General features: G+C 49.0%; 1 protein-coding gene across 1 annotated transcript in view; it reads left to right on the top strand.

The window, feature by feature from the left end:
* Positions 1-14,524, top strand: part of LOC135553442 (neutral amino acid uniporter 4-like) — a 238,937-nt gene extending 224,413 nt beyond the window's left edge. The window contains exon 8 of the mRNA XM_064985558.1: positions 11,171-14,524. Within this exon, the coding sequence (XP_064841630.1) occupies positions 11,171-11,538 (368 nt within the window). The 3' untranslated portion in view covers positions 11,539-14,524. The remainder of the gene's footprint in view (positions 1-11,170) is intronic.
* The last annotated feature ends 418 nt before the right edge of the window (positions 14,525-14,942 follow it).

Raw genomic sequence — 14,942 nt, 5'->3', positions numbered from 1 at the left:
CTCTCTGTCTCTGTCTTTTCTCTACCTGCCATACCCATTTCTACCTCCCCTCCTCTCTCTCTCTTCTCTCTGTCTTTTTCTCTACCTGCCATACCCATTCCTACCTCCCTCCTCTCTCTCTCTCTCTCTGTCTCTGTCTTTTTTCTCTACCTGCCATACCCATCCCTTCCTACCTCCCCTCCTCTCTCTCTCTCTTTCTCTGTCTTTTTCTCTACCTGCCATACCCATTCGAACCTCTGTCCCTCCTACCTGCCTCATCTCCCCTCTGTCTCTGTCTTTTCTCTTTTTCTCTACCTGCCATACCCATTCCTACCTCCCCCCTCTCTCTCTCTCTCTCTGTCTTTTTCTCTACCTGCCATACCCATTCCTACCTCCCCCTCCTCTCTCTCTCTTCTCTGTCTTTTTCTCTACCTGCCATACCCATTCCACCTCCCCTCCTCTCTCTCTCTGTCTCTGTCTTTTTCTCTACCTGCCTACCCATTCCTCCTCCCTCCTCTCTCTCTCTCTCTGTCTGTCTTTTCTCTACCTGCCATACCCATTCCTACCTCCCCTCCTCTCTCTCTCTCTCTGTCTTTTTCTCTACCTGCCATACCCTCTTCTCTGTCTTTTTCTCTACCATACCCCCTCCTCCCCTCCTCTCTCTCTCTCTTTTTGTCTTTTTCTCTGTCTGTTTTTCTCTACCTGCCATACCCATTCCTACCTCCCTCTCTCTCTCTCTCTCTCTGTCTTTTTTCTCTACCTGCCATACCCATTCCTACCTCCCCTCCTCTCTCTCTCTCTCTCTGTCTTTTTCTCTACCTGCCATACCCATTCCTACCTCCCCCTCCTCTCTCTCTCTTTCTGTCTTTTTCTCTACCTGCCATACCCATTCCTACCTCCCCCTCCTCTGTCTCTTTTCTCTACCTCTACCCTCTGTCTTTTCTCTACCTGCCATACCCATTCCTACCTCCCTCCCTCTCTCTCTCTCTTTCTGTCTTTTTCTCTACCTGCCATACCCATTCCTACCTCCCCTCCTCTCCTCTCTCTCTCTCTGTCTCTGGTTTTTCTCTACCTGCCATACCCATTCCTACCTCCCCTCCCTCTCTCTCATCTCTCTGTCTTTTTCTCTACCTGCCATACCCATTCCTACCTCCCCTCCCTCTCTCTCTGCTCTCTGTCTTTTTCTCTACCTGCCATACCCATTCCTACCTCCCCTCCCTCTCTCTCTGTCTCTGTCTTTTTCTCTACCTGCCATACCCATTCCTACCTCCCCTCCTCTCTCTCTCTCTCTCTGTCTTTTTCTCTACCTGCCATACCCATTCCTACCTCCCCTCCTCTCTCTCTCTTTCTCTGTCTTTTTCTCTACCTGCCATACCCATTCCTACCTCCCTCCCTCTCTCTCTCTCTCTTCTGTCTTTTTCTCTACCTGCCATACCCATTCCTACCTCCCCTCCTTTCTCTCTCTCTCTCTCTGTCTTTTTCTCTACCTGCCATACCCATTCCTACCTCCCTCCTCTCTCTCTCTCTTTCTTTGTCTTTTTCTCTACCTGCCATACCCATTCCTCCCTACCCCCCCTCTCTCTCTGTCTTTTTCTCTGTCTTTTTCTCTACCTGCCATACCCATTCCTGACCTCCCCTCCTCTCTCTCTCTCTGTCTCTGTCTTTTTCTCTACCTGCCATACCCATTCCTACCTCCCCTCCTCTCTCTCTCTGTCTCTGTCTTTTTCTCTACCTGCCATACCCTCCATACCCTGTCTCTTTTCCACCATACCCTCCCCTCCTCTCTCTCTCTCTCTCTGTCTTTTTTTTCTCTACCTGCCATACCCATTCCTACCTCCCCTCCTCTCTCTCTCTTCTCTGTCTTTTTCTCTACCTGCCATACCCATTCCTACCTCCCCTCCCTCTCTCTCTTCTCTCTGTCTTTTTCTCTACCTGCCATACCCATTCCTACCTCCCCTCTCCTCTCTCTCTGTCTCTGTCTTTTTCTCTACCTGCCATACCCATTCCTACCTCCCTCTCTCTCTCTCTGTCTCTGTCTTTTTCTCTACCTGCCATACCCATTCCTACCTCCCCTCCTCTCTCTCTCTGTCTCTGTCTTTTCTCTACCTGCCATACCCATTCCTACCTCCCCCTCTCTCTCTCTCTGTCTCTGTCTTTTTCTCTACCTGCCATACCCATTCCTACCCTCCCTCCTCTCTCTCTCTCTTTCTCTGTCTTTTTCTCTACCTGCCATACCCATTCCTACCTCCCCTCCTCTCTCTCTCTTCTCTGTCTTTTTCTCTACCTGATACCCATTTCCTCCCTCCCCTCCCTCCTCTCTCTCTGTCTTTTCTCTACCTGCCATACCCATTCCTACCTCCCCCCTCTCTCTCTCTCTCTGTCTTTTTCTCTACCTGCCATACCCATTCTACCCTCCCCTCCCTCTCTCTCTCTTTCTGTCTTTTTCTCTACCTGCCCCATTCCTACCTCCCCTCCTCTCTCTCGGTCTCTGTCTTTTTCTCTACCTGCCATACCCATTCCTACCTCCCCTCCTCTCTCTCTTTCTCTGTCTTTTCTCTACCTGCCATACCCATTCCTACCTCCCCTCCCTCTCTCTCTCTTTCTCTGTCTTTTTCTCTACCTGCCATACCCATTCCTACCTCCCCTCCTCTCTCTCTCTTTCTCTCTGTCTTTTTTCTCTACCTGCCATACCCATTCCTACCGACCCACCCCCCTCCTCTCTCTCTGTCTCTGTCTTTTTCTCTTCCTGCCATACCCATTCCTACCTCCCCTCCTCTCTCTCTCTGTCTCTGTCTTTTTCTCTGCCTACCTGCCATACCCATTCCTACCTCCCCTCCTCTCTCTCTCTGTCTCTGTCTTTTTCTCTACCTGCCATACCCATTCCTACCTCCTCCTCCTCTCTCTCTCTGTCTCTGTCTTTTTTCTCTACCTTCCATACCCATTCCTACCTCCCCTCTCTCTCTCTCTGTCTCTGTCTTTTTCTCTACCTGCCATACCCATTCCTACCTCCCTCCTCTCTCTCTCTCTCTCTGTCTTTTTCTCTACCTGCCATACCCATTCCTCCCTCCCCCTCCTCTCTCTCTCTCTCTGTCTTTTCTCTACCTGCCATACCCATTCCTACCTCCCCTCCTCTCTCTCTCTGTCTCTGTCTTTTTCTCTACCTGCCATACCCATTCCTACCTCCCCCTCCTCTCTCTCTCTTTCTCTGTCTTTTTCTCTACCTGCCATACCCATTCCTACCTCCCCTCCTCTCTCTCTTTCTCTGTCTTTTTTCTCTACCTGCCATACTCCCATTCTCTCTCTCTGTCTCTGTCTTTTCTCTACCTGCCATACCCATTCTCCCTCCTCCTCTCTCTCTCTCTCTCTGTTTTTCTCTACCTGCCATACCCATTCCTACCTCCCCTCCCCTCTCTCTCTCTGTCTCTGTCTTTTTCTCTACCTGCCATACCCATTCCTACCTCCCCTCCTCTTCTCTCTGTCTCTGTCTTTTTCTCTACCTGCCATACCCATTCCTACCTCCCCTCCTCTCTCTCTCTGTCTCTGTCTTTTTTCTCTACCTGCCATACCCATTCCTACCTCCCCTCCTCTCTCTCTCTGTCTCTGTCTTTTTCTCTACCTGCCATACCCATTCCTACCTCCCCTCCTCTCTCTCTCTCTCTCTGTCTTTTTCTCTACCTGCCATACCCATTCCTACCTCCCCTCCTCTCTCTCTCTCTCTCTGTCTTTTCTCTACCTGCCATACCCATTCCTACCTCCCCTCCCTCTCTCTCTCTCTGTCTCTGTCTTTTTCTCTACTCTGTCCATACCCATTCCTACCTCCCCTACCCATTCCTACCTCCCTCTCTCTCTCTCTCTCTGTCTTTTCTCTACCTGCCATACCCATTCCTACCTCCCCCTCCCCTCTCTCTCTCCTCTCTGTCTTTTTTCTCTACCTGCCATACCCATTCCTACCTCCCCTCTCTCTCTCTGTCTCTGTCTTTTTCTCTACCTGCCATACCCATTCCTACCTCCCCTCCTCTCTCTCTCTTCTCTGTCTTTTTCTCTACCTGCCATACCCATTCCTACCTCCCCTCCTCTCTCTCTTGTCTCTGTCTTTTTCTCTACCTGCCATACCCATTCCTACCTCCCCTCCTCTCTCTCTCTGTCTCTGTCTTTTCTCACCTGCCATACCCATTCCTACCCTCCCCTCCTCTTCTCTCTGTCTCTGTCTTTTTCTCTACCTGCCATACCCATTCCTACCTCCCCTCCTCCTCTCTCTCTCTCTGTCTTTTTCTCTACCTGCCATACCCATTCCTACCTCCCCTCTCTCTCTCTCTCTGTCTTTTTCTCTACCTGCCATACCCATTCTACCTCCCCTCTCTTTCTGTCTTTTCTCTACCTGCCATACCCCTCCATACCCTTTCTCTTCCTGTCTCTGTCTTTTTTCTCTACCTGCCATCATTCCTACCTCCCCTCCTCTCTCTCTCTCTGTCTTTTTCTCTACCTGCCATACCCATTCCTACCTCCCCTCCTCTCTCTCTGTCTCTGTCTTTTTCTCTACCTGCCATACCCATCCTACCTCCCCTCCTCTCTCTCTCTCTCTCTGTCTTTTTCTCTACCTGCCATACCCATTCCTACCTCCCCTCCTCTCTCTCTGTCTCTGTCTTTTTCTCTACCTGCCATACCCATTCCTACCTCCCCTCCTCTCTCTCTTTCTCTGTCTTTTTCTCTACCTGATACCCATTCCTACCTCCCCTCTCTCTCTCTGTCTCTGTCTTTTTCTCTACCTGCCATACCCATTCCTACCTCCCCTCCTCTCTCTCTCTGTCTCTGTCTTTTTCTCTACCTGCCATACCCATTCCTACCTCCCCTCCTCTCTCTCTCTGTCTCTGTCTTTTTCTCTACCTGCCATACCCATTCCTACCTCCCCCTCCTCTCTCTCTGTCTCTGTCTTTTTTCTCTACCTGCCATACCCATTTCCTACCTCTCTCCTCTGTCTCTGTCTCTCTGCCATACCCATTCCTACCTCCTCCTTCTCTCTCTCTCTCTCGGTCTTTTTTCCCTGCCATACCCATCTCTCCCCTCCCCTCCTCTCTCTCTTTCTGTCTTTTTCTCTACCTGCCATACCCATTCCTACCTCCCCTCCTCTCTCTCTGTCTCTGTCTTTTTCTCTACCTGCCTTACCCATTCCTAGTCTTTCTTTGTCTTTTTCTCTACCTGCCAACCCATTCCTACCTCCCCTCCCTCTCTGTCTCTGTCTTTTTCTCTACCTGCCATACCCATTCCTACCTCCCCTCCTCTCTCTCTCTTCTCTGTCTTTTTCTCTACCTGCCATACCCATTCCTACCTCCCTCCTCTCTCTCTCTCTCTCTCTGTCTTTTTCTCTACCTGCCATACCCATTCCTACCTCCCCTCCCTCTCTCTCTTTTCTCTCTGTCTTTTCTCTACCTGCCATACCCATTCCTACCTCCCCCTCCTCTCTCTCTGTCTCTGTCTTTTTCTCTACCTGCCATACCCATTCCTACCTCCCCTCCTCTCTCTCTGTCTCTGTCTTTTTCTCTACCTGCCATACCCATTCCTACCTCCCCTCCTCTCTCTCTCTGTCTCTCTGTCTTTCTCTCTACCTTCCATACCCATTCCTGCCTCCCCTCCTCTCTCTCTCTTTCTCTCCTCTGTCTTTTCTCTACCTGCCATACCCATTCCTCCCTCCCTCCTCATCTTCTCTCTCTCTCTCTCTCTGTCTTTTTCTCTACCTGCCATACCCATTCCTACCTCCTCCTCTCTCTCTTCTCTTTCTTCTGTCTTTTTCTCTACCTGCCATACCCATTCCTACCTCCCCTCCCTCTCTCTCTTTCTCTGTCTTTTTTCTCTACCTGCCATACCCATTCCTACCTCCCCTCCTCTCCTCTCTGTCTTTTTCTCTACCTGCCATACCCATTCCTACCTCCCTCTCTCTTTTTCTGTCTTTTTACTCTGCCATACCCATTCCTCCCTCCTCCCTCTCTCTGTCTCTGTCTTTTTCTCTCTGCCATACCCATTCCTACCTCCCCTCCCTCTCTCTCTTTCTCTGTCTTTTTCTCTACCTGCCATACCCATTCCTACCTCCCCTCCTCTCTCTCTTCTCTGTCTTTTTCTCACCTGCCAACCCATTCCTACCTCCCCTCCCTCTCTCTCTCTTCTCTGTCTTTTTCTCTACCTGCCATACCCATTCCTACCTCCCCTCCTCTCTCTCTCTCTCTGTCTCTCTGTCTTTTCTCTACCTGCCATACCCATTCCTACCTCCCCTCCTCTCTCTCTCTCTCTCTGTCTTTTTCTCTACCTGCCATACCCATTCCTACCTCCCTCCCTCTCTCTCTCTCTCTCTCTGTCTTTTTCTACCTGCCATACCCATTCCTACCTCCCCCTCCTCTCTCTTTCTCTGCTCTACCTGCCATACCCATTCCTACCTCCCCCTCCTCTCTCTCTCTCCTGTCTTTTTTCTCACCTGCCATACCCATTCCTACCTCCTCTCTCTCTCTTCTCTGTCTTTTTCTCTACCTGCCATACCCATTCCTACCTCCCCTCCTCTCTCTCTCTGTCTCTGTCTTTTTCTCTACCTGCCATACCCATTCCTACCTCCCCTCTCTCTCTCTCTCTGTCTCTGTCTTTTTCTCTACCTGCCATACCCATTCCTACCTCCCCTCCTCTCTCTCTCTTTCTCTGTCTTTTTCTCTACCTGCCATACCCATTCCTACCTCCCCTCCTCTCTCTCTCTGTCTCTGTCATTTTTCTCTACCTGCCATACCCATTCCTACCTCCCTCTCCTTCTCTCTCTCTTTCTGTCTTTTTCTCTACCTGCCATACCCATTCCTACCTCCCTCCTCTCTCTCTTCTCTGTCTTTTCTCTACCTGCCATACCCCATTCCTCCTCTCTCTCTTGTCTCTGTCTTTTTCTCTACCTGCCATACCCATTCCTACCTCCCCTCCTCTCTCTCTCTTTCTGTCTTTTTCTCTACCTGCCATACCCATTCCTCCCTCCCCTCCTCTCTCTCTCTTTCTGTCTTTTTCTCTACCTGCCATACCCATTCCTACCTCCCCTCCTCTCTCTCTCTCTTTCTGTCTTTTTCTCTACCTGCCATACCCATTCCTACCTCCCCTCCTCTCTCTCTCTTTCTGTCTTTTTCTCTACCTGCCATACCCATTCCTACCTCCCCTCCCTCTCTCTCTCTCTCTTTCTGTCTTTTCTCTACCTGCCATACCCATTCCTACCTCCCTCCTCTCTCTCTCTCTTTCTGTCTTTTTCTCTACCTGCCATACCCATTCCTACCTCCCCTCTCTCTCTCTCTCTTTCTGTCTTTTTCTCTACCTGCCATACCCATTCCTACCTCCCCTCCTCTCTCTGTCTCTCTGTCTTTTTCTCTACCTGCCATACCCATTCCTACCTCCTCTCCTCTCTCTCTCTCTTTCTGTCTTTTTCTCTACCTGCCATACCCATTCCTACCTCCCCTCCTCTCTCTCTCTTTCTGTCTTTTTCTCTACCTCCCATTCCTCCTCTCTCTTCTCTTTCTGTCTTTTTCTCTACCTGCCATACCCATTCCTACCTCCCCCTCCTCTCTCTCTCTTCTCTGTCTTTTTCTCTACCTGCCATACCCATTCCTACCTCCCCTCCTCTCTCTCTCTGTCTCTGTCTTTTTCTCTACCTGCCATACCCATTCCTACCTCCCCTCCCTCTCTTCTCTCTCTTTCTGTCTTTTTCTCTACCTGCCATACCCACCTCCCTCCTCTCTCTCTCTTTCTGTCTTTTTCCTACCCATTCCTGCCTCCCCTCCTCTCTCTCTCTCCTCCATACCCATTCCCCTCCCCTCTCTCTCTCTCTCTCTGTCTTTTTCTCTACCTGCCATACCCATTCCTACCTCCCCTCCCTCTCTCTCTCTGTCTCTGTCTTTTTCTCTACCTGCCATACCCATTCCTACCTCCCCTCCCTCTCTCTCTCTCTTTCTGTCTTTTTTCTCTACCTGCCATACCCATTCCTACCTCCCCTCCTCTCTCTGTCTCTTTTCTCTGTCTTTTTCTCCTACCTGCTTTCTGTCTTTTTCCTACCTGCCATACTCCCCTCTCTCTCTCTCTCTTTCTGTCTTTTTCTCTACCTGCCATACCCATTCCTACCTCCCCTCCTCTCTCTCTTTCTCTGTCTTTTTTCTCTACCTGCCATACCCATTCCTACCTCCCCTCCTCTCTCTCTCTCTCTCTGTCTTTTTCTCTACCTGCCACCCATTCCTACCTCCCCTCCTCTCTCTCTCTTTCTCTGTCTTTTTTCTCTACCTGCCATACCCATTCCTACCTCCCCTCCTCTCTCTCTCTCTCTCTGTCTTTTTCTCTACCTGCCATACCCATTCCTACCTCCCCTCCTCTCTCTCTCTCTGTCTTTTTCTCTACCTGCCATACCCATTCCACCTCCCCTCCTCTTCTCTCTCTGTCTTTTTTCTCTACCTGCCATACCCATTCGAACCTCCCCTCCTCTCTCTCTGTCTCTGTCTTTTCTCTACCTGCCATACCCATTCCTACCTCCCCTCCTCTCTCTCTCTGTCTCTGTCTTTTTCTCTACCTGCCATACCCATTCCTACCTCCCCTCCTCTCTCTCTCTCTCTGTCTTTTCTCTACCTGCCATACCCCATTCCTACCTCCCCCTCCTCTCTCTCTTTCTGTCTCTTTTTCTCTACCATTCCCTCCCTCCCCTCCTCTCTCTCTCTCTTTCTGCTCTATACCCATTCCTACCTCCCCTCCTCTCTCTCTCTGTTCTGTCTTTTTCTCTACCTGCCATACCCATTCCTACCTCCCCTCCTCTCTCTCTCTTTCTGTCTTTTCTCTACCTGCCATACCCATTCCTACCTCCCCTCCCTCTCTCTCTTCTCTGTCTTTTTCTCTACCTGCCATTACCCTTTTTTCCTACCTACCCCTACCTCCCCCTCCCTCTCTTTCTGTCTTTTTCTCTACCTGCCATACCCATTCCTACCTCCCCCTCCTCTCTCTCTCATTCTGTCTTTTTCTCTACCCCATACCCATTCCTACCTCCCCTCCCTCTTCTCTGTCTGTCTTTTTCTCTACCTGCCATACCCATTCCTCTCTCCCCTCCTCTCTCTCTCTGTCTCTCTGTCTTTTTCTCTACCTGCCATACCCATTCCTCCCTCCCATCTTCTCTCTCTCTGTCTCTCTGTCTTTTTCTCTACCTGCCATACCCATTCCTACCTCCCCTCCTCTCTCTCTCTTTCTCTCTGTCTTTTTCTCTACCTGCCATACCCATTCCTCCCTCCCCTCTTCTCTCTCTCTGTCTCTCTGTCTTTTTCTCTACCTGCCATACCCATTCCTCCCTCCCATCTTCTCTCTCTCTGTCTCTCTGTCTTTTTCTCTACCTGCCATACCCATTCCTCCCTCCCCTCTTCTCTCTCTCTGTCTCTCTGTCTTTTTCTCTACCTGCCATACCCATTCCTACCTCCCCTCCTCTCTCTCTCTGTCTCTCTGTCTTTTTCTCTACCTGCCATACCCATTCCTACCTCCCCTCCTCTGTCTCTCTTTCTCTCTGTCTTTTTCTCTACCTGCCATACCCATTCCTACCTCCCTCCTCTCTCTCTCTCTGTCTCTGTCTTTTTCTCTAACTGCTATCCCCTCTATCTCCCTTCATCCCCTGTTCCATCCCTCTCTCTGCCAACAAACACATCCCCTGCAGTGGGGGTCTTCCTGCCTGGGAGACTAAGAGAGATTACTGTCAGCGTGCTAACAGTAACACAAAGCCATGTTCACAGTTACCTCCGTTACTCACCTCCTCCTGTACTCCCCTTAACTGGTCCCTGGAAAAGTGAAATTAGGAGGCCAACTTAAAAGGGAAGTTTACATATTGAAGGTTTAGGGTAGTGTGGTCTGGGGCCAGTTTTTCAGTGTGTCTATGGGGGCCCCTAAGGGCCCAGAACTTTATTTTGACCTCTGCTTCCATGTTGTGTGACTCATTGTTCCAGCTGGAAGGTGGTTTGCAGGCCTTGCATTATTGTTGATTGTTGGGATGGCATAGGAGAGTTGGCATTCTCCTCCATGGAAGTATATTGTATGTGCTGTAATATGCATGTGTGGAAGATTGATTAATTTGTCTCTAGACATCTGTTTCCATGCTCTGTTTGATGACCTCTGCACCTCTCTCCCCTCCCCCCTGCTCCATCCCTTTCCATTCCTTTCCTTATCTCCTCTCTCACTTCCCCACACTTTCCTCCCCCTCCCCTCTTTATTGCCACCCCTCTCTCGGCTTCCTTTATCACCTCTCTTCTCCTCTCCCTTCCACTCATCTCTACTCCTCTCCTCCTCTCTACTCCTCTCCTCCTCTCTACTCCTCTCCCTGTCCCCTCCTCTCTACTCCTCTCCCTGTCCCCTCCTCTCTACTCCTCTCCTCCTCTACTCCTCTCCCTGTCCCCTCCTCTCTACTCCTCTCCTCCTCTCTACTCCTCTCCCTGTCCCCCTCTCTCCTCTCCTCCTCTCTACTCCTCTCCCTGTCCCCTCCTCTCTCCTACTCCTCTCCCTGTCCCTCCTCTCTACTCCTGTCTCCTTGTCCCCTCCTCTCTACCCTCCCTCTCCCCTGTCCCCTCCTCTCTACTCCTCTACTCCTCTCTACTCCTCTGCCTGTTCCCTCCTCTCTACTTCTCTCCTCCTCTCTACTCCTCTCCCTGTCCCCTCCTCTCTACTCCTCTCCTCCTCTCTACTCCTCTCCCTGTCCCCTCCTCTCTACTCCTCTCCCTGTCCCCTCCTCTCTACTCCTCTCCTCCTCTCTACTCCTCTCCCTGTCCCCTCCTCTCTACTCCTCTCCCTGTCCCCTCCCCTCTACTCCTCTCCTCCTCTCTACTCCTCTCCCTGTCCCCTCCTCTCTACTCCTCTCCCTGTCCCCTCCTCTCTACTCCTCTCCCTGTCCCCTCCTCTCTACTCCTCTCCTCCTCTCTACTCCTCTCCCTGTCCCCTCCTCTCTACTTGTCTCCCTGTCCCCTCCTCTCTACTCCTCTCTACTCCTCTCCCTGTCCCCTCCTCTCTACTCCTCTCCTCCTCTCTACTCCTCTCCCTGTCCCCTCCTCTCTACTCCTCTCCCTGTCCCCATTCTCTCTACTCCTCTCCCTGTCCACTCATCTCTACTCCTCTCCTCCTCTCTCCTCCTCTCCTCCTCTCTACTCCTCTCCCTGTCCCCTCCTCTCTCTCTCTCCAGTCTCCTTTGCTGTGCTGATCCCTCGTCTGGACCTGGTCATCTCCCTGGTGGGTGCTGTGTCCAGCAGTGCCCTGGCCCTGGTCTTCCCCCCCCTGGTGGAGCTCATCACCTTCTCAGACCGCCCGCTGAAGCCAGCCATGTTGGTCAAGGACCTTGTCATAGCTGTGGTGGGCTTCATAGGGTTCCTGGCTGGGACCTATGTCACCCTGGCCGAGATCGTCTCCCCAGAGGAGCCTCCGGAGGTCATCAGGGAGGCAGCTCAGAACCTGACTGTTGCTGCTGCTACTGCTGTGGCTGGGGCCTTGGGGATGTCTGAGGAACTAGCTGGGAACTGGACCACACCTACTGCTGCTGTGACCTTGGGATGACCTTAAAATGACCTGTATTCATAGCTCCTAGGGCAGCAGGAGATTAAATAACGAGCAGACAATGTGTTTACTTACAGATTGTTTTTCATATGGTTGCTGGTTCCATGTTTTGTCAAATCTATAGAAAATGAAATGGACAGCATTGTCCCTGACAACGATCTGACAGGAATGCTCGAGTGTCCTTCCGCACAGTGTAGTCATTGGAACATGAAAAAGTAGAACCAAACACAAATCATAGAAACATAGGAAAGACACTGTACTGTACACAGCCCTAACCACATAGAACCCTTTCATATGGATGTAATGGACTGCACAGACATAAGAACAACATTTGTGGCACACACACAAGCGTAAACATCCCCAGCTAGCTTATCCCACTCATCACCAGTTCAGCACGTTGCCCCGCAGTGATCAGAGTTCTCTCTCCATCTCCAGCTGAGCAGTGTGACATTTCCACTGCCTCTTCTCTATCAGAGGGGAACATCTCATCAAAAACGAAATCATGAATGTATGATGTAGCAGGGAAACAAGAGTCCTTCCATATGCAGGTCCCACAGAACATCATCTGAAACCAGATTCTCCTTGTATTGTTGGTGATTCGGTAACCTCTGATATGGTTTTTCAACCCTAGGGGAGTGGGGCCTGTAGCCGCTATCAATTCTTATGATAAATGTTCCCTCCTAGCTGCTCGACTCCCTTTGGGCTGCTGCGCAGATGAAATATCAGCCCACGCAGAGAAGCACGAGATTGAACTTCACTCAACTTTCTACAGTTTTCCTCTTTAGTTAACACCATCAACGTTTTACACTACTGTGGGAATTTTGCTCGAATCAACGCAATATTAGCCACTTTCAATGTAACATACCGAAACAAAACGAGCTATGCAAGATTTAGTATGCAAAACTAACTGTGCAAGAGATTTTCTTTTAGGCAGAGCGCATTGGAATAGGATTCTATAGAATTGACATGAATAACTCAGGCCCATACGCTACACAGACCGGTGCACCATAACCAATCAGAGCTGCAGAAGGCCTATATGAAATAGCCATTGCCATATATGAATCTTTGCCATTCAGTTTGAACTGGACAGCATGAGCAGTATTAAGTAGATGTTTTTGTTTTGAGATCAAAGCGAGAACTGCATGTAGCCACCTTTGCACATTTGTTCATATTCTTTGATAGTTAGCGAGTTATTAGCACATTTTTAGTCAACAATCAGGGAGTGGTTGCTTCCTACATGAACACAAAATGCATTTCTAGTCATCTTTGAAAAGCAAGTCAAGTAAAGAGCTTTTTTTTGTCTTAAAGGGGAAGTGTTGTATTTTGAGATGGTTTTGAATAAGCTAAATAACCAGTAGGCAGAGGTTAGGGAATAATGGGAATAATAATCGATTGTATTTTGTAAAGTGGTTTCTTGCATCAAACAACACAACATTTTCAGTCATCTTGCATGTTTAAAAAAAAAAGTCTCATGCAATGTACATTGAGCACCACACATTGGCTGTGACTTGGCTGAATGATAGAACAGTTATTTCCCTGTTAAAATGTTATGGGATGCATTTTTCTCCATTGTTTTGATGGTAGGCCACTCTGGTAGACCTCCAGTAGGATCAAACAGCCACTGTAGCCAACTTGGCCACTGTTAAAGGTGTAACTGAAAATGGGTACAGCTTCAGTGTTCACAGTAAACTCGCGCAGGAAATTGCACAGAATTTTCACAATGTTCAAGTTTGCGCTCAGCAGACCTGAAATTTGCTCAGTGTCGGAAGGGAACATTGATTATGATCGACAACAACCTTTGAAATTCAGATCTGCTGTTACGTTCCTCAATTCTGGCTTCAACTTTGACTCATCTGCCCTGGGCTCTTTGTGTACTTCCGACCCAATCTTCTGGCTACCCAAGTGAAAACACAGGTGAAAACGAGGCAGGAGAGCGTGCGTCCTGGTGAGACTCAGGCGACGGGAAAACCGGCCTTGCAGCTTGTCTTCTGGTTTAGTGTCTGTAGGAGCTATACAGATAGGAACACTATCGAAAACCAAGAGACTCGGAGCCTTGCCCCTTCATTCCCTGCCCCATTTTGTAGACTTTTTTTGACTCCCCAAGGTCGAGCTCTACAGACACGTATGAATAACATTAACATACACTTTCTCATAGACAAATCAATCAAGGCTCTTTGACATGTAAATTGTGAAGTTTAGATAACATTATAGATGCCTGCTGTTGGCAACTAAGATGTGTTTTTGGCTACCTGTCTACTGGGGCTATATTTAACCAGGACTCAACCAAGACTCAATTATCAAAGACCTTCCAGGCTGCTCCCTGTGGCAGTATCTTCCAACACAGCAATATGATGTATATTTATTTATAGATATAGGAGAAAATAATGTTTAACACTGAAATGTCTGTCTGTTCAATAATGATACAGTAGAACTCAGCAATGTCAGGAAGGAAGCCTTAACTGATGAGAGGGAACCCACTGGGCAAAAACTGGTGAAATCAATGTTGTTTCCATGTCATTTCAACAACAAAAATTCAATGTGAATGTTGATGTTGAACTGACATCTGTGCCCAGTGGGAAGGCTGTGATTGGCTTCCTCTATGAGTTTGACAATGAAAAGACCCACATCATTCCATATCCATTGGTTTGTTAGTATATTTACCAGAGTGAGTGGTTGGTTCTGTCAGTGTATCATATGATCACTATATCCTCTATTCCATTTCACTGCCTCTCAACCGACCATTCTACATGATCATGTCAGAGCTTTAGGTGTCCAATTTGTCCCTCAGGATTTTCTAAAGTCGTCTATGGTAATGATATTGTTCCGTCCATTTAATCAGTAATCAATACAGGTCATATGCAGCATCCGCACACTAGTGAATTTATGGTGCAATAAAGTAACTACTACCTGGTAATAACTCAACCTCCGCTTACCGTCCAACAACCTCTGTCTGACGCTGCTACATTATAAAACCTTTAATGCTCAAGTCTTCATTATGTCTCATTTGTTGCTCTGCCGTTCAACCTAAGTGTTAGTGTCAGACGGTGTTAAACAACGTCACAGGGCTCCAACAGTCTTTTCCACACAACACCAACGTCACTCAAGACACGCTCAATAACACCCTTGCTTTGTGCTGAGGGTGTCCTCCATCTAGTTCCCCAACTAAACCAACATAATCCGAGCTGATCGGTGATGAGGGCCGTTAGATGGTACGCTAACACTTCAAGCTAACTTCTAAAAGAACAGCATCCGCTCCTCTCACAAGTACCATGCACCAACATGCACCAATATGTATTAATGACTTGTTTTGCACATTCATCGTATTTCGTTTTACATGGATGAGTTCCTCACTCCGCTGCTGTTCTCACCACCACTGCCGAATCCCGCCTAGACATTCTAAAATG

The sequence above is a fragment of the Oncorhynchus masou genome, chromosome 13 (genome assembly GCF_036934945.1).
Source record: "Oncorhynchus masou masou isolate Uvic2021 chromosome 13, UVic_Omas_1.1, whole genome shotgun sequence".
Lineage (NCBI taxonomy): Eukaryota > Metazoa > Chordata > Actinopteri > Salmoniformes > Salmonidae > Oncorhynchus > Oncorhynchus masou.
This window is presented reverse-complemented; position numbering and strand designations above follow the sequence as displayed.